Genomic DNA, 24,743 nt, shown 5'->3' with positions numbered 1-24,743 from the left:
TCACGATACTTATCCCACCAAATCTCTGGGATGGCAATTAAGTGATAATTTAGCTTCCAGTTCCTCCTGTTGATTCCACTTACTCCTTTCATTTGTATATAGATGACTACAATCAGCAAATTTTTTTCCCCACTGATTTCCCTCTTGTTGCTCCTAAGACCCTATTTAAATTTACATGTCTCCCCCAGCATGGAGGAGCCAACTTATCTGCTTACTCTCTCCTCTCTGTTGGGGTGTTCTCTGGAGGTGCCATCACAAGAGAGATCTTGGGAAGGTGGCCAGACACTATCCCATGTTTCCCCACGTTAGCAAGGTGCCCAGCTACAAAGGAAACAGCACAAACACTGTTAGGTTTCTTCAGACCATTCCATTTGTTTGAATGAGTAAAATCCCTGATGAAGGTGTGAGATGGAACAACCCCCCAATCCTCCCCTGCAGACCAGCCATCCTCTGCATAAGACACTGGGAGGAGGAGAGGTGTAGGGGTGTGTATGTAAGGATGGACTGGAAACAAAGCGTAACATTAAAATATATGTAAGCATTTTGGAAGCAATCTGTCCCCTTTATTTGGGGAGACCGTGACATGGTCTTTATCAGGAGTTTGCCAGCCATGGGTGCCAACCAACTTCTTCAATGGAAGGTCTCAGGATCATGTCTGGTTCCAAGAGGCTTTTCAGGAGATCCTGGCATTCATCTGAGATCTCCAGGTGCCCAGGAATGGAGACCCCTTTCTGCTGGTGGCACAGCATCTTGGGGATGTCTGTGTCGTCAAAGGGGAGGCTAGCGCACAGCATAACATAGAGAATAACGCCCATGCTCCAGATGTCCCCTTTCCGACTGTCGTGGGGCACGCCCTGGAGCACCTCTGGTGCAGCGTAGGCAGTGCTGCCGCAGAATGTCTGGCTCAGCTCCTTGCGATTCTTTGGGAGCAACTTTGCAAATCCAAAGTCCGTCAGCTTCAAGTTAAAGCCTTGCAGCAAGGCATTCTCACACTTTAGGTCCCGGTGCGCCACGCCACAACTGTGGCAGTAGCGGATTGCGTCTACCAGCTGGCGGAAGAGCACCTTGGCACGGCTCTCAGGCAAAGGACCTCCATGCAGAACGCAGTCAAAAACGTCCCCGTCTTCTGCCAGCTCCATCACCAAGTAGATCTTCCCATCAGCAGACTCCAGCATCTCGTACACCCGGATGATGTTCTTGTGATCCAAGCGTCTGACGATCTGGAGCTCTCGAGGGAGGAATCTCTGGATAAATTCTGAAGAGAGAGAAGACTGATTCATTCAAGGCCTGGGTAATCTCAAGGGAGCCGCTAGCTACTGAGAAGAGTGTGTATCATTTTTCATGGATACAGCATCTCTGCAGTGCCTGGGACTGTAGGCCATTCAGTGGAGGCTGTGTTGTAAAGGGGGGCAGGGGCCCTGTTCGTCACAAACTGGGGCTGAAAGGAGGAGCTTTCCCATTCAAAACCCTGGGAACTTGGCTGGTTGTTAAGTGATGACAGGGTCAGCTCTGTAACTTGTTTACTTTCAGTTGGCTTCATGGATCTGAGGGCTAGAAGGCATCATTCTGATCCTTTCGACCAACCTCCTGCATACTGATTTCACACCTGATTCCTGCATCCAGCCTCCTCTCTTCTAGCTGAACTAGAGCAGATCTTTCAACTGATTAATGAACGACAAACCTGTAGAATTTGCGCCCCCTTAGCAGCTTTCTGCTTTCCACCGAGAGAGCCCCATTTCAATGGTTTTACTTTGCTTTGCAAGGAGATGTAGTTGTTAGAATCTTTTATCTGATTTGTGGCTTTAGTCTAGGACACAGATCTGGCCAAGTAAACACCATTATGTGCTATAGGAAGTGATCTGAAAGGCACTGCGGTTACCCCAACCTACAAGCCGCGTGAGCTGGCTGAAAGAGGATTTGGGCTGAATTCTTGTACACGTGTTCTACGAGGAAAATTGAGCTATCTAAGTGAATCTGGCCCCCTTTGCATCCATTCAGCTACTGCACCACCCACCAGTTGGTGGGAAGAGTGGGAAGTCTGTGAAACACTGGTAGCAGACCCTCCACGTGAATTAGAGGGAAAGTCCACTCCCTTGGAGGAGTTCTGGAGAGACCAGCTTCCCCTTGGAACCCACCTCCTAGTAAACCTTTATTTTAATTCAATGCATCCAGTAAGGAAACCTGAAATGTGTATGTTTAGGGTTGTGGGTTACCAATGAAAAGTTTGTGGCAAGTCGCCGTTCCTCCATTGATGAGATAATGTGGAAGATGATGCGAGAAGATTCTCATGGTACTTCTCTGGTAAGTTGTTTTTTGTTTTTGTTTTTTTTCCCTCTCCAGAGGGTTTTTCTGCATAAGGGGGAAAGGAGGCCCTAAGCCGAGGTGGGCAAACTTTTTGGCCCGAGGGCCACATCTGGGTATGGAAATTGTGTGGTGAGCCATGAATGCTCACAAAATTGGGGGTTGGGGTGTGGGAGGGGGGGTGAGAGCTCTGGGGTGGGGCCAGAAATGAGTTCAGGGTGTGGGAGGCAGCTCTGGGCTAGGGCAGGGGGTTGGGGTGTGGGGGTCCTGGCTCTGGCTGGGGATGTGGGCTGGTAATGAGGGGTTAGGGGTGCAGGAGGGTGTTCCAGGCTGGGATCAAGGGGATCAGGGCTGGGGTGGGGGGTTGGGGCACAGGAGGGGGACAGGTGCAGGCTCCAGATGGCGCTTACCTCAAGCAGCTTCTGGAAGCGGCAGCATGTCCTCCCTCTGACTCCTAGGCAGAGGCATGGCCAGGCAGCTCTGCACGCTGCCCCATCCGTAAGCGCCACCCCTGTAGCTCCCATTGGGCTCCCAATGGGAGCTGTGGAGGCAGCACTTGGGGCAGGGGCAGTGTGTGAAGCCCCCTGGCTACCTCTACATGTAGGAGCTGGAGGGGGGACATGCTGCTGCTGCTGCTGCTTCTGGGAGCTGCATGGAGTCATAGCATGCGCTCTCCGGCTGGAGCTCGAGGACTGGATTAAAACATCTGAAGTGCCAGATGTGGCCCCCGGGCCATAGTTTGCCCACCTCTGCCCTAAGCAAAGCAGTGGAGATATTTGATAGGATGTGCAGTTAAGTGCACCGATACCTTGATGCCGGGCAAACTACAAGAAGACTAGTTCAAACCGGAATTATTCTGGGAAGTTCTCTAGCCTGCGTTCCAGAGAAGGTCATGGATTCTAAGGCCAGAAGGGACCATTGTGATCATCTAGTCTGATATCGTGTATGGTACAGGCCAGAGAACTTCCTCAAAATAATTCCTAGAGCATATCTTTCAGAAAACATCCAATCTTGATGTAAAAATAATCAGTGATGGAGACCCTGGCAAATTGTGCCATTGGTTAATTACTCTGTTAAAAAATGACAGGTTTCAGAGTAGCAGCCGTGTTAGTCTGTATTCACAAAAAGAAAAGGAGTACTTGTGGCACCTTAGAGACTAACAAATTTATTAGAGCATAAGCTTTCGTGAGCTACAGCTCACTTCATCGGATGCATAGCTCACGAAAGCTTATGCTCTAATAAATTTGTTAGTCTCTAAGGTGCCACAAGTACTCCTTTTCTTTTTGTTTCCCATATAGGTACTTATAGACTGTGATCAAGTCACCCCTTAACCTTCTTTCTGTTAGACTCTAAGAGCTCAATCCAGTTAGTTTTATCACTAGGCAGGTTTTCTAATTATTTAATCGTTCTCAGTGGCTGTTCTCTGAACCCTCTCCGATTTATCAACATCCTTCTGGAACTGTGGGTGCCAGACCTGGCCACAGCATTCCAGCAGCGGTTGCACCAGTGCTAAATACAAAGGTAAAATAACTTCCCTACTCTTACATGAGAGTCCCCTGTTTATGCATCCCAGGATCATATCAGCTCTTTCGGCGGCAGCATCACATTGGGAGCTCATGTTCAGCGGATTATCCCCCATGACTCCTCGGCCACGCTGGATGATCAGAGTGGTCCCTTCTGGCCTTAGAATTTATGAATATTCCCCAACCATCTAACCCAGAACCCTCTCCCAGAGCTGCCTCTTACCTTCCGGGCCCCGCATCTTATCAATAATTTTAACTGCCACTTTCTGCTGGTGCTTTTTGAGAAGGCCTCTTTCACTTTGAGTACGTCCCCTCCCCAATGGTCTTGCCCAGCTGGTAGCCATTGGAGAATAAAAACTCCTCCATCTCCTCTCTGAATTTTGGACTGGTCATTCTCTCAGGTCATCATGTAGATGCTGGGAGATGACATCTCTGTGCTCTGCTTCTCTCCCTAACCAGGGCCTGCAAGGGTTGCAGCCCTGGACACTAGATCATTTTCCTGCCTAGACAAAGTCCCGTGATGATGGGGGCAGCTGGGGCAGGACATTTTAAAACTTTCAGCCCCTATTATGATGTAACATTGTGTTGCATGGGTCAAAGGGGTTGGATTTGCACCAATCGGGGGGGCAAGTATCCCAAATGGGCAGTTACTTAACCTGCCCACAACCTTGCACTGAGTCACTCCAGGTGCAGTGATGGGATAAATCTCCAGAGACCTCTTGGTGGGGATCGTGGGTAAGGGGCTCCTATAGCATAATGTTACACAGGCTTTGGCATAATGAACAGACCCCAAATATTCCCCAGCCTGCTGCTGTATTATGACTAAATGTGCAGATCTGACCAAGTTTTCAAGGCTGGATCCAAGTGAATTTGAGGGTGGGAGAGGGAGGGTCCAGACCACACCTCAAATGAATACAAGGGCTGGGATGTCTGTTTGTATTGCATAGTGCTTAACAATACTACCTAGCTCTCATCTAGCACTTTTCATCCAGAGACCTCAAAGCGCTTTACAAAGGTCAGTATAATTAACCTCATTTTACAGATGGGGAAACTGAGGCAGAAAGAGGGAAGTGACTTGTTCAAGGTCACCCAGCAACCCAGAGGCAGATCCAAGAATTTAACTCGGGCCTTCTGAGACCCAGTCCAGTGTTCTAGCTAATAGGCAACACTGCTTCCTTTCTCTAGGGAGCCTTTGTCCTGGGCATTGCACAGACATGGAACAAGTACAGTCCCTGTCTCAAAGAGCTCACAATCTGAGTCTGATCAGGTGGACCTGGTTGGTCAAACAAATTGGCAGGATGCCTTTATTTGTTTAGTTTCTGTTTACAGAACAGGGTAAGAGTCCAGGGTGAGGGGCTACCCCAGATCTCCCTCAAAACCCCATGTTGTATCCTGACGGGGATCAGCTTCTAGGAGGGGGCAAAGATCAACCCCAAATACATCTCTGATCTGGGCACGGTCAAGGAAGGGCCCTCCTTGTCATGAGACCTGGAGCCTTTTGGGGAAGAGGCAGTTCCTCTGTTCACCTTCACAGCATGGTGGTGCTTTGACCCGAGACTAGCCCTAGATGAGAACTAGGTCAGTCTATTGCTCTGATGCTGCTGCCCCTCATGCTGACCAGTATTGTCTCATGGTTTCCTTGTGCTCCCCCATCTGTCACTTCTCATGTTATACTTAGATTGTAAGCTCGGTGAGGCGGGGCCTAGCTTTTTGTTCCGTATTTGTACAGCACCTCACACACGGTCCAGGACTGGGGCTTCTAGCTGCCACCGCAGTCCAAATAATAAATTGTAAGTAAGAAGGCCCGAGTCTTGTGCCCATGAGAAGGGAGAAGGTCGTACCCTGCCACTCACGGGTTGCATTGTGATGTCAGAACAGCCCTTCCGTGTCACAATGTAACAGCCTCTGGGCCTCCCACTGGCCCCTGTCACATCTTGCCCTTTGCACTAGGCACTGCAGGCTGCCAGGTTTATTCCTGGGAACCCCTCTTGAGCCTTCAAGAGGTGAGCCTAGGCCAGAGACGGGTGCAGCAGCTTGGGGCGAGGGTGGGCCTAAAACCATGGGCTCACCAGGCCCAGTCACGCAGGTGCTGACCTTGGTCCTCCTTTTCCTCAGACAGGTCTGGGGCTAGGACATGAGCTCCCAGGAGACCCCACAAGCTCGGAGATTTCCCATAGAGGCAGGAGATTCTCCCAGCTTGGCAGCTGCTCCAGAGACCCAGGAGCCAGTTGCCACTGAGCACACTGCAGCAAGGTAAGGGCAGCTGCAGCAGCTGTCAGCAAATAAGTCAGCTGGTGCCCTGTGCTTGGGAGGAAGGCAGACATCCTCCAGAGTTATACAGTGGGGAGTGGAGAGCTTACTTCCTGACCCCAGTTAGTAATCATGTTATGCTCTGAAGCATGAGAACTGATGTACTTTCTAAACCTTCCTCTTGATGCTGTAATGGCAGCTGCTGTGCTTAGATGTTGCTATGAACAGTCCCACTTTGGGATGGTCTGGCCCCCCTCCTTCCTTGTCCTACAGCAGAAAATTCCCCCAGGAAAGTGAAGCTTTCAAGCCCGAGAAATAGGTGTGTGGCCCTTCTAATCTTCACAAGTTCCCCCTTTGTGCCTGTTTTACAGGGCAGCGTGAATAGTGGTCATGGTCCCTTCTCTCCCCCTTTCACTAATCTCTGCCCCTCCTCCAGGTCCTCCCCGCCTCTTCTTGCCACGCTGCATCACTGCCAGGGCTGGCTCACCACATGTTCTGCCCAAAACACGCTGGGCTTCTGTGAAGGGCCAGGGATGAGCCCAGAGGGCTACGGCCTTGCAGGGCTGCATTCAGGAGCCAGTGGAACTGCACCCCCTCTTCACCAGGCCCACCCTGGCCTGTGAGCTCAACAAATCAGGCTTTGGGGGACAATGAAAGCCGCTGCCGTAGTCATCCTGCCCTAGTTCAGCGTCACAGCAAGTTCTTCGCTCTGTGCCCAAGGGAAAGGGAAGGAAACATGCTTCCCGCAACAGCTGCTCCCTGTGGTGGTTAGGATGGCTCAGTCTGCCGGCTAAACCATTCTGGGGCTGCAGCACGGCCTGGCTTGGAACATGCAGCGAGACTTGGAGCCTGTTGGTCGGAAGAGTTTGTTGCCATCTGATTTGGCCCCAGGGATGACTTTAGACAACTGTGGGCTGAATCCTGTACAATGGGGCTGAGGCAGGGACCCTAAATAAAGTCAAAATGAGGAAGCCAGTTTGCTGCCTCCCTTCCATCAGAGAGCGAAGGCTGGGGGTCAGACTCGCATCTGTTGAGGCCAAGGCAGCTCCCTGTAACTAACTCCAAGCCTGACCTCCCTGGGCTGTAACAGGGCTGTACCCTCTAGCTCTCCCTAGGGGCGCAAGCCTTGTATCTCGAGGCTTGCTTGCTCTGCCACACTTTATTCTGATGCAATTTCTCGCCCTGACTCTCCCCTTGTTATAGCTGATCGGACAAGGGCAAAATCAAACCCACTCCCTGCTGTAACTGCCGAGTCTGGGGGAATCGGGGCAACAATACATTGGCCTCTATAGGCTGCAGCAAGCGGAGAGATGCAAGCAGGAGCAGGCTCAAGATGTTCAGCTAGAGTGAGGAGCAGAGCGGGGAACAAATCGGGCAGGGGATGCTGGGTTAGTGAGGGGGGGTACGTAGACCAGAGGGTCCATTTATAAGGAGAGCTGGGTGCAGAACTGATTTTCTGGTTTGCCGGTAATTCCATAAAGTAAAAAAAAAAGTTTGGGATCAAACAAGATGTTTTGTTTTGATGTTGACCCTGTTTTACCAGTTGTGATCATTCGAAATAAAATTACAGGACATTTTGAAGTGAAAAGTGGGTTCAAACGGAAAAGTTTAAGCATTTCATTAGAAAACGTCAAAACAAAACGACTGGGTTTGTCTGAATTCGTTTTGATTTCTTCCCACCCAGGCAATGGGGTGAAATTCACAGGGAGTCACAAAATGGTTCAGGGTCACAGGAGCGGCATTTAGCACCAAAAAAAGTTGTGCAATTTTTTGCCCGGCTCAGTCTATAAACCTAACAGAATGGTCATGAATGGAACCCTTGTCTCTCCTGGCCAGGTCTTTAATCACCAGACAACAACCAATACTGTAATTAGCATCCTATCTCTATGAAAACAGGCAGTTCCACCTGGACCCTTAGCACAGCTGTGGCTGTACTGTGCATTTTGCCTCTTACTAGTTGTTTTATATATTGAGTACATGGCCCAGGTTGGGCATTTCTGAGCTGAGAGCCCTCACCATGCTCAGATCACCGCCTGGAAGAGGCGCTCTCGTTACTGCCTAGCACCGGCCTTCTCTCACTGATTGCCAACCATCAGGGCTTGGCCGCACCCCCTTGGTCGTTATCTTTTCAGGCACATGGTCTCTGTGCAGGATCTACGTCCCATCTAGGACTGACTTCGGCATTCAGGGCCCTTATTAAGGGGAGTGTTGGGGTGGGGGTGGGGGTTGGTCCTTTTTCTGCCAAAAGATTCCTAAGGCAGAAAATTCCAGAGTGGCCTTCAATTCCTGCTCCAGGCTGCTAGCAGCTGACAGAGAAGCTGAAGAGGGGGTGAGGCACGAAATGTGTGTCCCTAAATCTTCCCTCCCTGCATAAAGCTGGAGGAGGATGAGCACTGAAGGACCCTTTTGTGGAGTATGTTCAACAAGCCAGATGGGTTCTGATCCCTGGGCAGCTGGCCTAGGGCTCTTGAGATCTGCAGCCCTCATGGTAGGTGAATATGCCACTATTAGACCGTGCACCTGGGATGCTGTGTCTTTGCAACCGCGCTCCCTGGGAAGCTGGACTAACCCCTCTCTCTCATTGTGCAGGCAGCTGAGAAGATGCCCCGGGTGCCACTGCCTGACCCTGCCTAACGTTCCCATTGACGTTTACATTGCCATGGGCGGAACGGGAGGCCACGGACCACCTAACAGTTTCCCTGAGTTGGGCTCGAGTGCTGAGGCCGCTGAGCTGGTCACCAAAACACCCTGATAGCTGGAGAACCGCAAAGGACGCCACTGCCACACAAAACAGTGACGCACATTTTAATAAAAGGACATCTTAGAACGTTTCTGTGGGCACCGTTCCCGGACTGCACCCGGAGAGCAGGAGTTCTCTAGTCTTCCTATGGGATCGCCTGGGCCCCCTGACTTGGAAAGGGGTCACAGCAAAACAAGCCATTCGGGCTGGGTTGCAGAACGGGGTCACTGCATTACCCCTCAGTCCAGCAGAGGGTCTTGAATGAAGTGGTGTCAGTGCTCTGCCTAAGTGTATTGCCCTCCCCTGGGGTGTGTGGTCTCCCCTCCCAGCACCAGCGGTGGGGTGCAAGGGAGACCTGCCTACTTTAACTCTTAGCCTCAGGGTCCGGCTTTCCCCATCCCTATCCAGCTGACATGCTCTGGCTTGCCTGGCACGAGACTCCGCAGCCCGGGGGCAAGCAGAGTGCATCAGCTCCTTGCCTCCCAGGTCCTGCCCTGCACCTCCAGCTGCAATGCCAGGTTTGGCTGGGTGGCAGCAGTAGCTGCCTCCTCCATTCTTGAGTCTGACCCAGCCCCTACCATTGGTGGAGGGAGGCTAACTTGGTTTTTGTTGGAGGGCCTGATTCGGAGATGAGACACTTTTTGGGGGGGTTCATTTAGGGGAGGGAAAGAGGCTGGATGGGGGAGGAGGTTAGCGTGAGGAACGAGTGATTGGGTGGGGCTGGGGTTGATTTTGGAGAAGGGAGCATGGATTGTGTAGAGGTCAAATAGTAGCTGGATTGCGCGGTGAGCTGTGCAGGGTAGGGATCCTCCCCAAATCATCCCACAGGGGTACTGCCAAACTAGCTTCAGTATCCAGGGCGGGAGAGCGAGGCAGAGGGGGCCCTGGTGCTAATGTATGTCTTATGCAAACTGCTTCTCTTAGGCTTTTTTGTGGGCCACAGCCGGCAGATCTGGCTGCTGGTAATAGGTGGAGGTGAGAGTGGGGGTAAGGACGGGGTAGCAGCCGGGGCACACAGCCCAGCTTGTCCTGGGCAGGACGTGCTAGTGCCACCTTTCCCTTAAGGTGGCATGATCCCATGCCTCCAAAGTCACATGACTTGGCCAAGAGGGTGCACGCTGGGTGCTGTGCCATGCCTCCATTCTTGGGAAGTTTGAGGCCAAAGGGGAGAGCGGATTTGCCCCTCTGGGACCCAGCCACTTCTCCCACAGCCAGCAGGATTCTCCCTCCCTGCTCTGGCCCTGATGCATTTGAGTAACTCCAAAGAGTTGATTAAAGGGCACCAGTGAGTGGCTGGAGCAGAGAGGATCCCATTCCTCCACTCCAGGCTGGGCTTAGTGAAACACCCAGGGTTGGAGCCAGCCCAGGTGCTGGCCCAGATAACATGGGCTCTTTTCCCTATGATCTTAGCTTGTATTTAATTTTGTAGAAACAACCAGTTGGGCACAAAGAGCAGAGCAAATCCAGCTGCCTCCACTCAGCAGCTTGCAGGATCCCTGCAGACTTGAGAAAGGGTCCCCTGCAATGGGCATTGCCCTCAGCCCTTGCCTTTTCCAGCTAAGAGTTGCCACTGGGCCACTCTTGGAGGCCCCTTGCCTCCGTTCTCTGGCCTCACTTGCCTTTCCAGGTTGTGTGCACCTGAGCCAGCTGCGCAGGAAGTTACTACCTCAGCTCCTGAGCATTTGTAGCAGGTAACAGAACTTGCTCTGCGTTGCTTTCACAGAGATGCTGGAAAGTGGGTGGTCGCTGGATGTCCCCCAGCCCTACCAGCCTGGAAAGAACACTGATCTTCTGTGCTTGGCCACAATAAAACTTTATTTTAAGCCTCGTGTGTTAGTCCAATCAGCTGTGAGAGTTCAGTGTGTTCTGGGCTCTCCTAGGGATGAGTGGCCACAGTCCCAGCTGGCTCTGTGTATGTGTGACTGGTTGGGTCACAGAAACCCCCTTGGAACTGCCACCTGGTGTGCTGAGATTATCTCTGAACCTGTTTTCCCTGCCAGTTTGGGACTTCAGTACCCTGCCTTGGTGAGCCAGACATACTCGCTTGCTGCAAAACCCAGAGCTAGATCTGAACCACGTCCCCCAAAAGCTGTAGCCTTAACTGAAAACAGCTTAAGAAGTGCTCCTGTCTCCAGCACCCAGATACCCAGCTCCTAATGGGATCCAAATCCATTTTACTCTGTATAAAGCTTATACAGGGTAAACTCATAGATTGTCCACCCTTTATAACACTGATAGAGAGAGATGCACAGCTGTTTGCTCCCCCAGCTATTAATTACTTGCTCTGGGTTAATAAGCAAAATGAGTTTATTTAGTATAAAAAGTAGGATTTAAGTGTTTCCAAGTAATAACAGACTGAACAAAGTAAATTACCAAGCAAAATAAAACAAAAACACATAAATCTAAGCCTAATACAGTAAGAAACTGATCACAGATGGAACCTCACCCTCAGAGATGTTCCAATAAGCTTCTTTCACAGACTAGACTCCTTCCTAGTTTGGGCCCAATCCTTTTCCCTGGTACAGTCCTTGTTCAGCTCAGATGGTAGCTAGAGGATTTCTCATGCCTGCAGCCCCTTTGTTTTGCTCCACCCCTTTATATAGCCTTTGGCACAAGACGGGAAGCTTTTGTCTTTTTAGGTCCCCACCCCTCCTCCTAAATGGAAAAAGCGGCCAGGTTTAAGATGGACTTCAGTACCAGGTGACATGGTCACATGTCCTGTGAGATCCCAACCTTCATTCAAATCTCATGACAGGAAGGCTTGCAAGTAAACAGAGCCATCTACAATCAATTGTCCTAGTTGATGGGAGCCATCAAGATGCTAAACCACCATTAATGGCCCACGCTTTGCATAACTACAATAGGGCCTCAGAGTTATATTTTATATTCCTAGTTTCAGATACAAGAATGATACATTCATAACAAATTGGATGACCATGCTCAGTAGATTATAAGCTTTGTATGATACCTTACAAGAGACCTTTTGCATGAAGCATATTCCAGTTACATTATATTCACACTCAGCATATTTTTATAAAATCATATGGAGTGCAACGTCACAGTATATCTGTGGCATTTCTGCTCTGCTACCTTCTGTAGAGCCATGCCCTGTGACGGCTACCCTTTGACACTTAGGAACTAAGGCATGGAACTTATCCCTTCCTGCCAAATGTGAAATCTTTATTTTTGTTCTTCGCTCTCCCCTGAACAAGCTGATTTTGGAAAATGGTTGAAGCAAATGTGTAACCTGGGACGTGTCTTTGCTTTAATAACAGGGCTAGCCAGTGTTTGGAATTTAATGTTTAATCTTCAATACACAAGAGGGGTCTGCTTCTCTCCTGCCTTGCGCATGGGATAGACTCTTACAGCTGTGCAAAATGGGTGTTAACTAGCATTCTGATTTGGAATCATTTAAGTGACATATTGCAGGTGAAAGGCAGGGGGGAATCAGGACCCTGGGACAACCCACTGTTCTTGACCTAAGAAGCTTCCAGTGAAGATAATAAACAAGCAGTAACAAAAGTAGACTGTACATATGGAACTACCAAATCATTCTCAAGGAACAATCATAGTTTCTCAGTATTTTGGCTGAGGCTTTGCTCCTGTTCCTCTATTCCTTCACTGCCAATCCCACCCTTTGTCCATTATCAGCAGGTTATTTAACTGGGGACCTCTCTGTGTGTTTGCATTGTGATAAAACAGCTGCTTGGTCTCCACAATCTGAAGAAAGAGGTAAGAGAAGAGAGACCAATCAGCCCCCAGCTCACAGACGATTGACCAGCCAGAGCTTCATGGGAGGGGATGTTGACTTGTGCTCCAGCATTGTATTGGTAAAATTTGCTGATGCACATGCTAGCTCACAAGCTGGGATGTGTAGCTGACCAGTTCTGCAGAGCCTGGCTGGCGTACAGTACAGCCAGACGATGCCACCAAAGTGGGGCTGGGGATGTCATGCTGCCCCAGAAACCGTAAGCTCGTCCTCTGAGACAACCAGTCTGTCATTGATTAAGGATGTCTGGCCAGTGGAACTCTACATCGTTATGTGCTTCATAGAGACCATGCTCCTCTCTAAGCAAAGGAGGATGCAAAAACCGGAAGTGACTAGATGACACCTGGGCCCCCAGCTCTTCTCCTTCCATGTCTAATAGAGCTGGAGGAAGGATCATCTTAATGCTGATTTCTTCTCCCAAGGGTTGGGAGAGGGAAGTGCCCCCAGCCACCCTATGAGTGGGAGGTACATGTGGGTTGTTTGTGACTTATCCTTGGCAGAGCCATGACAAAAGCCCTTCATTGGGAGTGGCCAAGCAGTCCAGGGCTGGAGAGAGGGACTGATAGGCAGTGGGAGGGTGCAGGCAGCAGCTGTGCCTCATTAACAGGGAAGCCATCAAAAAAATTTAAGGCGTGCCCATGGGGAGGAGGAGGAGAGCTTCCTCCCATGCAAGAGGAGTTGGCAAAACTGAAGCTGGATTGTCTCCTTTCTGTCCTCCCCCCAACCGCCTCATCCCACATCCTTCTTCCTTTGAAGATTAGAGGAACACAACTGGAAGATGCTGCCACTGAAAGAATTTTATTCTGTACAGGTTCTGTACCATCGCCAGCAACTTCCTCTTCTCATTCACTCTATTAACAAGAGGAGAACAAGCATCAGCCATTTCCCTGGGTTCTTTCTACAGGATGCCCTAGCGCTCTATAAATCACTCCCACCTCCCTTAGTGAGTCAGCAGAACCCACTTAATCCTTTTCCAGCAGGCTTGATGCTGCTACATAACAAACTGGGTTTTGGTGGGGAATAACGGCAGGCTCAGACCTGCACTCTCTCCAGCATGGAATCATACACTTAACAACACTTCCTACCACAGACAGCAAGAAAATGTCATTCACCTGGATGTGTAAAGCTCCCTTGCCGCAGAGACAAGCAACCGGCTTCAACGCTTGCAACCTTTGTGGGGTGGGTAGTGATGCTGGAGGAATGGTTACTGGGCGCAGTCAGAATTGGGAACAGGATGGATCAGGGAATTAGTAGTGGGCAGTGCTGGGTTTACAATGGCTCCATGGAGCTGGGCCCATGTTCAGAAGGGGCCCCAGCTTGCTCCATTTGCTCATACGCCCCGAGACCCCGCTGGCCAGCCAAGGGCCCCCCACCCACCACTTGCTCCTCTCGACCTGCCTGCTGGCCAGCCAAGGGCTCCTCTTCACTCCCTGGTCCCACCCCCCGCTCCTCTCAGCCCCCTGGCCGGACCCCAGTGCACCTCCGGCTCTGGGCAGTCTCTGCTTCCCACCACCTGTGGGGCTCCACCGGTCTCCTTGGAGCTGAGCCATTTGGGACTGGTGCAGAAGCCTGGCCAGTCTCAGCCAGGTGTGTGTGTGGTGGGGGGAACAGTGTGGAGGGCTTGGCTGGGCCCCTCCAGGCAAGTGCGTCTTGACGGACCCCAGCCGGAGCAGTCCGGGCCTGGCTGATTGCAACACTCCCAAGGGGCCAGGGTGATTCCCGGCACTGGGACTGGCCCTGGCTGCACTGCCGGCTCAGCCCGGCAGACACAGTCGCCTCAGAGCAGGGCCAGTGAGTGCAACCAGGAGGCAGGGCTTGGGGGAGGGGATCTGTGGGGAGTATGGGGGTTGCTGGGCTGTGAAGGGATGGGGAGGATCTGTGTGTGTTGGGGCACTAGGGAGTGGGGGTTCTGTGGGGGGTGCTAGGCAGTTGTGGAGGGGCTGTGGGCAGAGATGGTGTTGTGCAGGGTGCTGTGCATTTGTGGGGGATTTGGGCATAGTGGCTCCAAGGGGCTTCTGGCCATAGGGAGTCGGGAGGTGTTGGATGGGTGGGGGGGGGCTGTGTGGTGCTGTATGGGCCCATCCCCAGGGGGAAGGGTCACGCTGGCAGCACAGGGCCAGGCAGGCCACTGTGCCTCTGGCAACTGCCGGTTTGTAAATAGTGCCCTCGCATTGGGTGGAGCAGGGCTGCCTCTGTCATGCCATGCCCCATTGTCTCCGGCTGGCCCCTCGCCATGCTCTATTGCCTCCATGGGGGCCCACAAAAGGTTAATCCAGCCCTGGTCATGGGATACGGAGCCTTTCACCTCTGGGTCCCAGCTCCAGTCTGGGGCGGGTGGCAAGTGGCAGAAAGTCATTGCACTGAAGTCTGCTGGGACATGTGCTACGGGACTAGCTTCGGGCAGGTGAGAGCGGCCAGGCCTAGGCTGTGCAGAGGGGGATGCTGCTGGAGTGAAGGGGAGGTTCTGATTGGCCAGAACCAGCCAGCCTGGTCCAGAGGAGGAACTGAAGGAAACAGGATGTCAGCCAAGGCTGGCGGGAGCAGGGGCAGGGCAGCAGGGCCAGGGCCGGCAGAAGCAGGAGTGGGGCTGGCAGGAGCAGGGGTCAGAGCTGGCAGGAGCAGGGTCTACGTGGCCAGCGCCAGTGGGGGCAGGGCAGGAGCAGGGGTCAGTGCTAGGGGGAGCCTGGCCAGGGCCGGTGGGAGCAGAGGGCAGGACAGGGAGCAGTGATGGGGGGAGCAGAGGGCAAGGTGGCCAGGGCCAGTGGGAACAAGGGTCGGAGCTGGTGGGAGCAGAGGGCAGGGCAGGGCCCGCAGGAGTAGGGGGCAGGGCAGGGGGCGGAGGGGGCAGGCTGGCACCGGGGCCCTGGCACCTCCAGCGGAAGCCCACGGGCACTGTGGGGCTCTGGCCCTGGGCTCCCAGCACCAGCCCCCCCATGGGCCAGGCCTGACCCCTCCGGGCAGCTCTGGGACCCCCTGTCTCGGGCTGGCGCCTTATTCCCCCGGCCCAGCCGCAGGGGGGCGCCCAGGAGCAGACACCTGCCGCGGGCGGGAGGAGGCACCTCGTTCCCCTCCCGCGCGGTCTCTGCCCCTTTAAAGGGCGGGGCGCGTTGTGGCGAGGTTTGTCCATTCCCGGCCGCCGTTCTCCGCTCTCCCGCCCCTCCCCCATCCCCGTCCGCCATATTGTGGCCGCCGCAGCTCGAGCCGGAGCCTGGTGACGAGCCGCCGGAGCCGGAGATGGGTGAGGAGGCCGCTGCGGTCCCTCTGCGCCTGCGGGGGGCGGCACCCACGGGGGAGGCTCCAGCCGGGCGGGTCCGGCCGCCCTTGCCCGCCCCGGGGCCCGCTCGCCGGGCTCGGACCCGGTGCCCATCACCCTGGTATCCGAGAGCGGGCCCCTGGGGTGGGGTTACTTCCCCTCCCCCCGTGTGTCTGGGGTCAGCCGGCCCCTTGGCGCCCCGCCCCCCTCTGCCCCCGGGAGGGATCTGGCTCGAGGGGGCGGGGTCTGACCCCCTGCGGCCGCGGGGCGCTTCCTGCCGCCCCGTGCCCCCTTCTGTGCCCCCGGGCTTAGGGGCGTGTCTGCGCCCCCCTCCCCCGCGCTCTGGGCTCCCGGGGCGGGAGGGGGGTGGCGGCGAGCGGCGGGGCCTGGCGTCGCGGGGCGGCTCGTCCGGGGGCCCGAGTCCTGCCCGGGGGGCGGCGATGGCGGTGCTCGAGGGGGGGGCTCCAGGGCCGCTCTGGGCGCCGGCGCCCTCCCGTCTCTCCGGAGGCGCTTCTGCTTATTCATTCTGCGCGCGGGTTGCTCGGCGCTTCCCCCCCCCCCCCATACCTGCCTGGTCTGTCTCCCGGTGAAAGCGGCCCCCCCACCACGGTGAAGCAGCATCCCGCGTGCATGAATGCCGGTGAGGGGGGGGTAGCTGGGACCCTTGGCTTGGGTGCAATTTAAGGGTTGTGCGGGTTTTCTGGGAGAAGCCATAAAACGTTGCTGCAGCCTGCGGCTGTGGGAGAGGCACAACCCCCCCCTTGACCGTTCACATAATAGGGGTTTGTCCCAGTGTCCTAGCGAAAATTCCCCCCCCCCCCCGCTTCGCTTTTCTTGTAACTAGTCTGTTGGCTGACGTCTTCCACCCCAGAAGCGGTAGCATTTCAGAGGTACTGTCCTTTTCCCCTAGAAAGGAAGGTGCTATATTGCTTTGAATGTTGCATGGGAAAGAGTATTTGTTGGGCTTCTTTAAAAGCAATACTTAGAAGCGAGAAACAGACAACCGTAGTCATTTTGCCGGTACCCAAAAATCATTGCAGCAATGGGATAGTTGCCAATCGTGGGCCTATTCCCCTGGCTGTCAGGCTGATATGCCAGCCATAAAATGCAACGGGGGGGAGGAGAATTGCTTTATCTCTTGACTTATGTGCTTACCTAACCGCTTTTTGGAGCTGGGCATTGTCTATTTGCATGTCTGGGAAGCACCTAGCATACTGTGGCTATCTAAGTAATGGTTGGTGTATGTATGAAGACTAAAACATAAGCTACTCACTGTCTGCTACTTTCTGCAAAATGCTGCTAACTATCCCTTCCCCTCTGTCATTGAATAGATGAGCCTTTTACACTTCCTGAAGGTCAGTGAACCAATTCTTCCTAATTCAAGGCACCCTAGCTCTGTGTGTATGGTATGTTTTTTTTTTTTTTTTTAACCAAAGTCCAGTTCTGAGGCAAAACTTTCACTGTGTATGTGGGATCAGTCTAGGACTGTTTCCTAGTGACTTAGTAGGGGAGATATCCTGAGGAAGGAGAATTAAAAGGAATGAGACTTAAAAATGCTTCTCTGTTCTGCAGATCTATTTAATCTTTTAGAGAGAAGCAGGCTGCTGAGCAGGGGCCTGTATAGCTCTGCACATCTGCACAGATGTGGGTGGGTTTGGTGCTCTGTCCTTGGTTTCAAGCTAACTAGAACAGCTGTCGAAATGTGAGTGGTGCTTACTGGTTCTAGCATTGTTCTCTGAGCAGTATGAAGAGGAATTACTTTTCTGAGAGCTTAACTATATAGCTGATCTCTCCTGCCTCTAAGTACTGGTTATATAGTACTGCTATATTATTCTTGGGTTGGGGCAGGGGAAGCCCTGTTCTGCCTTCAAGGAAACTGTGCCAGAAACCTTCCAGCAGCAACAATGTTCAAATGCAGCTGTTGCTAGCAAATCTTCACCCACAGTGTGAATATGGTCTTGTGTCAGGGGTCTCATTTAATCAATGTGTATCTAGGGATCCTGGACTGCTTTACATTTTAAGTTTCATAGAAGGTGAAGAATAGATTAGCAGAGGATTGTACAGAATGGACTGCTGTGGTTGTGACCCTCCGGTAATGGAGATGCCACATAAGAAGGTGATTGGAGAAAACTAAGCCTGTTTTCCTTGCCGTGTTAGGGAATTAAAGTTTTGCAGGATAGTGCCGTGGTCATGTTAAACATATCTGGGTCTTCCATGGGTAGCCAAGACCAAACTGTTGTAACACTATATTAAAATGGTTCAGACTGTGTTTTAAACACCTGATTAGAGTGCTGCTCCGATCCTGACTTAGGTTAAAATAAAATCCTAGTTAACTGTAACTACTCGGTTTTAATGTTATATGTAGTCCATGGTGGTGGTAGACAAGTACAGTGACTTACTCAGTTCTATAGGCAGCAGCAACAGCTGCTTTAGGAAACTGCAGTCCTAGAGTTCAAGTGCTGATCATGGACTTCACAAACTTTATTAGACTCTTCTGCTGAAGGCAGAAGAGTCTTATCTTCTTGCGTTGTGTAGAGAATGAGAGGAAACTCTCATAGCTGGGCTATTGTCTAGGCCTAAGCAGTGTAGTAAATATTATGGTTTATAGCTGTAGCAAACACATCTACAAACAAATTACAACTGAACATTGCCTTTCAGAGACTACTTTAGTAGCATCCTGAGAAGCTCTGATCTTCTCTCATTGGGCCTGAAATGAAGACTTCCTACCCAGAAAAATGCGAGACTCTGTTTTCTTAGGTTTTAACTAGAAGGGCATGGTTTGATTTGGAGGGGGAAGAAAGGACAAACTATACAACAGACTAAAGATTCTTTGTAAAAGCAAGGACTAGCTTCTTGTGTGAGTTGATATTGTCTAGTAAGCCAGCTCTAGTTCAATGCCCTTCATGCTGGGATACAACCAGCACACTTGACCTTGCCACAAGCTTTTACTTCACCTCCAAATACCTCTTCTGTGGCACACCCCAAAAATCCTATTTAAGATGGCCACAAGTCTGGGAAGGAGATGGTTAAAGATGTTCTAGACTGTGCAATTCTATAAGGACTCATGATAGAGCTTGGAATGTAAAATCCTGACCAGAGAATTAGATATAGATTTAAAAAAATCACAGTAGAAGTGTCCGATGCTCTGAACAATTAATTTTCAAAAAATATATTTCTCAATCTAAAATTAATGGTTTAATCCAAAGATCACTTTCCCTTCCCCTTAATGTCTTACTCTTATTTTAAAGAGACCTACAGTTTTGTGACAATTATTTAATTCAAAAAAGACCATTCATTAAAATCCCACACTGATAGAATGTTAAGGTAGCATGGCATGCTGGGACTGGACAATGGGGGATGGATCACTGATAACTGCCCTGCCCTGTTTGTTCCCTCTGAAGCCTCTGGCACTGGCTGATCAGAAGATAAGATACTGGGCTGGATGGGCCGCTGGTCTGACCCAGTATAGCTGTTTGTATATTAAGTGCTCAAAAGTCAGAAACTTTCAAAGTTGAGGTGGTGCAGATGGTGTTAACTCTGCCTCTTTATGTATCTATAACAATAGGCCAATGATTTGACCATGTATTTTGTCAAATTAAATATACTCTAATATGTAGTGTTAGAGAAGAGCTCCGAAACAGGTGTCCATTCATTCACTGTGCAACTTGGGCATATAAATGATGACGTTGGACTGTTTATCTAGCATACCAAGTAGCACCAGTGTTGGTACGAAGACAATACTGTTTGGGTCCCCAAGTTGGCAAGTTTAAGTAGTTAGGTGGCTATTTTAGCTTGATTGTACATATTGGTCTGGATGCAGTGAGCATATATTTAGTATTGGGATAATTGAATGTGCATTAAAATAGTTAGTATAATAAAGGTAGGGGAATTAATACCCCCATTACCTAGGGTTAAAAAGTAGTAGTGTTTTTTTTTTTTTTAATTTCTAAACAAGTAAGCTTCACATGCACCTAAAATCTTATTGGAAAAAAATACAATACTATCTGACTCTTAACAAAGAGCCCATGTTAGCAAAGATGGGAACGCCAGGATTTATATACCTCGTTGCCTTGAAACTCGTCTTGCAAGAAGGCTATCTGGAATGGTGCAATTGTCATGAGTATTTCAAACACTGAGTTTAACTGTTTGACTTAGTCAAATGCCTAATCCTCTTGTTTAAGCACTTAGCTGTGGCAATATTACACATTGTAGATTTTCAACTCCGTCTATGCTGGGGAACTGCCCATAACATACAAGGAGAGCTGCACTTACTCAGGTGAGAAGGCTGCTGAAAACTTCAGAATCTTGGTTGGGGAGTGGCTTGCAAGCAGAACTGAAGCTGGAAAATGTTTTTGGCAGTCAGCTGAGGAATGGATGGATACCTTTACATGGAGATATGGGGAGAATAAATGCAGCCTTAACTGGATTGAATTTAATGAATGCTGATTCCCCAGAAGAAAAACTTGACTTTTCCCTCTCTAAGCAGCCAGCTCTATGAGTAGACTGGCTGCATGTTCCAGTAATGATGTCACATCACTAGCTCTTGGTAGCTAAAACGGAAGGGAATGAGCCAATAGTGACTGGTGCACCAGACAGCCAAAAGAACTGCGTGGATAAGCGTTTTACTAGCACAGAATGTACTGTGTGCAAAGCACACAGCTATGGGATGTAAGGCAGGCTATGTTAAGACAGTTCTCAGCATTCACTGTATTTGGTTTTTATTTGTGTTAAACATTCAGGAGTATGTTCAGTTAAACTACCTTGAGAAAATGTAAAGGTTGCACGGTCAAACGTTTAACACAGAAAATACCCTAGTTAAAAGAACATTCTAAAGTCGAACTCTTGGCAGAACCTTTTCCCTATTAGTGTTTATAAGTAACACTTAAAAATAGTGCAACTAAAATCAGAATGAATATTTTCAGTTTAATCTGTGCATTTGGTAGTACTTTCCAGTAGTTGGTTTCACTCTTTTGTGTCTTCCACTAGGGGACAAGGACAACTTGAAAAAGTCACTGTAAAACTGCACAAATTAGCAAGGGGACTGAATGGGAGGTGCAATACAAGAAACCACTTTTAACTAGTTGTTGATATTAACTAGACTTCAAGTTGTTGCTGTCCTTTTAAGGTTTATATGCAACACTGACTTAACCCCTTTGTGCACGTGCATTACGACAACTAAAATACAACTTAGGGTTTTTTTCTACAATTGTAAACATCCTGCAAATTCTTTTGGCTTAGTTATGAACTCTTCAAGAAGGGAGTTCCTAAGATAAACGTTGACAGGTCCTTATCTGTAGCTGCTGCTGGTAATCCTGTTTGTGGAGGAATTTCTTTGCCAGCTTGTAAAGCAAAAGACTGTTCTGTAGAAACTAAACTCCTTTTTAATTTTTTTTTTTAAAGGACACTATCCATTTGAATTCTTTAAAAGAATTGTTCAGAATCCACTTCGATAGCACACCTTTGAAATAGTGTCCCGAATTTTACAAGGGTTATGTTTCTGTTCCCCATTAAGATTAGTCTCCCTTCAACAAGGGAGAAACTGACTACAGAAGAAGCCCTGAACAGGCCATATACAATGTGCTGACAATTACACAAAGTAAACTGAAAGAAACAATCTTTTTGCTAACTTAAGTCAGTTACAGTAATCTCTGGTACATACAAAATTTTTCCACCTGTGCTTTTCAAATTGAATGTGTTTCTTTAAACTTTCTAACATAGTGGCTAGGTTGAAGGATGGAAGAAAGGGGAGAAGGATTAAAATGAAATTCCAAAATACTTTAGGAATACCTGTTGCTGTTTCATTATCTCCATAACATTGAATGGTTTAGTTTTCTAATTGAATGTGACAGTTTTGCTGCCACTTCCTAGCAGGGGGTTGGTGATATAGTTTATGATTAAGGAAGTGCCAATTAGCAGATGAATAGAAGAGAGGCTGGAGACTTTCATTTATACTATGTTAGTTTATTTAGTAGAAAATTGTATTCAAAACTTTTGCACATTCATAACTCTTTCTATTCAAGGATCTCAAAGCACTTTTGAATATTAATGAGTTAATCACAGCACCTACAAGGTTGCTAGATAAATCCAAAGTAGTATCTCATGAAACAGCAGGGCATACTACTCACACTGAAGCAAGTTTCCATGATCTAACATGATACTTGCACACATCAGTCACTTAAGATTTTCATGACTAGTCCAAACATTGTATGGTGGTGATCCACTTAATTGTTTGTTTTTTCCCTGTCTTGGTTTCCAGTATCATTAAATAGCCATTAACTCATCCTTCTAACCCATGAAATGCTCATCTCTTTTTGGAGTGAAGGAGGGTGTGTTCTGTAGTAGGTTTGCTTGATTTTTAAACCTAAGACATGCCTTCAGAGCATAGTCTGTGGAAGGGCAAGCATTTCATCAGAAACAATCCCTTCAAAGAAAGGAACCTACTGAGTGTCACCCTAGTAATTATTAAAATTGATCTGTTTCCTGTTCAGTGTATGTGGGCCTGTTGATCTCCTTGAAGATAGTTGTGTAATTTAGCTGAAAATGTTGTTCTCCTTATCTGCTGCAGGCAGCTGTTCGGGATTCTGCAAAATGAAGCTGGGCTTGGAAGACAAATTTCTCAACAGAAGTAGAAACTTCGGAGAAATGGGGAAAGAAACTTTTTTTTTCTATTGGAGCTTGATGATTCGGTCCTTGAGATGCACATGCAGTGCAGTCAATTTGTATGCGTCTGCGGGCAAATACGTGCCAAGCTGTATTGTAAAGCCTTGGCCACCCTATAATGAAACTCTGCTAGCCACGTACACACACACACACAGTGTGTATATATAGCCATTATGAGACAGATCCTAAGTTTAGAGGTGAATGATGTTGTAAATCGGTGTCTAGTCCACTGACTTGTCTATTAGTGCTGCCCTTTGTACTATAGTTTCAATTCAGCAGTACTTTATTGGCATGACAAATCAGGTAAATGTTGACAACATATAAAGGACCTTGGGTATCTGTCAGAGGTAGGTATGAATTGTGTTCTGTGCTTTATTGTGTGCCTTTGTTATTACTATTTCTGCTCCAGAGACAAGATGAGAATATAGCACTAGGCCATCTCTGCCATCTTTCTCCTTTCTTCCAGGCCTGGGTACAGGTTCCACGCCCTGTCCCCCTTCCCCTTGCTGTTTGGTGGAAAGTTTATTATTCTTGATAACTTGAGTATTGGTCTCGCTGATTGGGTTAGTAGGCTAGAGGTCAGGTCGGGGCTTTTGGTTGCTGAGATTGTCACATTCTAACATCTGATATCCTCGATAAAGTAAGAGGAGGAAACTGTGTTAACTGCACTTCATCTAGGTTTGAAGTGTTGGATTGAAATGCTCCAAAACCAGACACATGGGTTCACCCAGGTTGTTTTCCATGCTGTGGTTGGGGGCCCCTCTGATTTCATAATATAGGAAGAGGGTTTTCCTCCCCACCCCCGCTTGGAAATGTTCACTGTCCTGAGCTCCTACAAGGCAGCTCCTCACATCCTCCCAGATGGATAAACTGAGTTCAGTGCAGCTTCCAGTACTAGGATCTCTTGGATGATGTCAGCCCCTTTCTATTCTGGATGGCCATATAAAGATCACACTTGTAAGGAGGCAGAGGGAAGGGACTGTCCCTTGTTCCACTGTTGTGTTCTGGGCAGCTTGACTAGTGGTTTCTTTCCCAGAGATGGTCATGTTTGTGGTGCTGTAGCCTTGTACTCTTAAGTGCCCTGGGATGGACAGAGCTATGGATGTGTACAGTATTGTTTGGGGGGAGAAGTATTTTGATGTGCGAGTGTGACTCTCTTTGAAAACCCCAAACATCTGATAACTTGCCTTCTCAAGGATGCTGTGTGGTCAGAGATGTGCAAAACATGAGCATGAAGTGTGTCTCCTGCTCACTTTCCCCACTGTTCACCCACTCCATCACTGTAAGTCACAAGTCTGCAGTGAGGGAAATCTGAGGGGAATTTATGCAAACTACAGGGTGGCTTCTGTTAGACCCCGGCAAGTTAGTCATCCCAAGAAAGCTGTTTCAATGTGTCAGGTCAATAAAATACCAGGAGACTGAGGTCAGCAGTGACCAGGCATTTTTCAGCTGTGGGTTTTATGAGAGTAAGGAAGGGCTACAATGCAGCAGGAGTACTTGTGTGCAAGCTCTGAGCTGAGAAACTGGGAGGTAGGTCAGAAATTTTGAGTGGTTCCTTGGAACTTGCAGACAAGTCTCAGAAAGGAAGAAACTCACTCAACTAAGATGAGGAAGATACAGCTAAAACAAAGAACATAGTAAGTGGTTGAATGGTACTTGGCAATCTCCATTATTAGTGAATTTTTCTGGAATTTGTCATAACTTATTTGGTGCCATGTCATGGTAACCAGCTTCACAGCTGGTCAGTACTGTTCAGCAAATATGTTAGATTTATACCAGTGGAATTCATCAAATGAATTTATCTACAACTGAGGTAGTCAAATATATATATTTTTTTAAAAAAATGTAACTAAGCTGATGATGCTACAGTTGAATACACCATATAATAAACTTGACACAACAGGTGTCTGTCCTTTTTAAATCTGAAGATGTGGCTTCTTGTGGTGGGGGTGTAGTGGCACGTGTCTATTTCACCTGGTTATTAGGCTGTCTGAGACAGTAGGTGTCAGGTGTGGTTTCCCCCTGTCCAGCAGCAAACTGCTCTCATATTCCATTTTAGCTATAGAAACTTTCTTCCAAAGCTGCCTTTGTGAAAGGGTGTTTGGGCTAAAAAAAATCCATGTTGTTAAATTTGCTAATGTAATTGTTTCCCCTTTGTCTGCTTTTGCCTCTGACTCAGCAGCCCAAGTCCTGATTTAGCCATGTGAGTCCCTGCAATGACTCAGCTAGGAGGCTTTTAACCAGCTG

General features: G+C 49.3%; 3 protein-coding genes across 5 annotated transcripts in view; 2 read left to right on the top strand and 1 right to left on the bottom strand.

Moving 5' to 3' along the window:
* Positions 1-593: 593 nt before the first annotated feature.
* Positions 594-4,217, bottom strand: TSSK3 (testis specific serine kinase 3). Its single transcript, XM_038377564.2, is given in 3 exon segments — positions 594-1,255; positions 4,048-4,121; positions 4,123-4,217. Coding segments are annotated over 3 exon segments (831 nt in total).
* On the top strand, positions 1,225-9,451 carry FAM229A (family with sequence similarity 229 member A). Of its 3 annotated transcripts, none has more exons than XM_043505958.1 (3): positions 1,225-2,301; positions 5,940-6,077; positions 8,664-9,451. In XM_043505958.1, the coding sequence occupies exons 2-3, from the start codon at positions 5,959-5,961 to the stop codon at positions 8,824-8,826; spliced, it is 282 nt and encodes a 93-aa protein (XP_043361893.1). In that variant the 5' UTR covers positions 1,225-2,301; positions 5,940-5,958; the 3' UTR covers positions 8,827-9,451. The 3 variants fall into 3 exon arrangements, with proteins under 3 accessions (XP_043361893.1, XP_038233490.1, XP_038233489.1); XM_038377562.2 differs by lacking the exon at positions 1,225-2,301 and adding an exon at positions 4,280-4,839; XM_038377561.2 differs by lacking the exon at positions 1,225-2,301 and having other exon boundaries at positions 4,280-6,077.
* A 7,000-nt stretch (positions 9,452-16,451) lies between these two features.
* KPNA6 (karyopherin subunit alpha 6) overlaps positions 16,452-24,743 on the top strand; it is a 38,418-nt gene continuing 30,126 nt past the window's right edge. The window contains 1 exon segment of the mRNA XM_043505955.1: positions 16,452-16,476. Coding sequence (XP_043361890.1) covers positions 16,467-16,476 — 10 coding nt within the window. The 5' untranslated portion in view covers positions 16,452-16,466.

This window comes from Dermochelys coriacea, chromosome 19, assembly GCF_009764565.3.
Source record: "Dermochelys coriacea isolate rDerCor1 chromosome 19, rDerCor1.pri.v4, whole genome shotgun sequence".
Lineage (NCBI taxonomy): Eukaryota > Metazoa > Chordata > Testudines > Dermochelyidae > Dermochelys > Dermochelys coriacea.
Note: the sequence above shows the minus strand (reverse complement) of the source record. Positions and strands in the feature narration are given on the sequence as shown.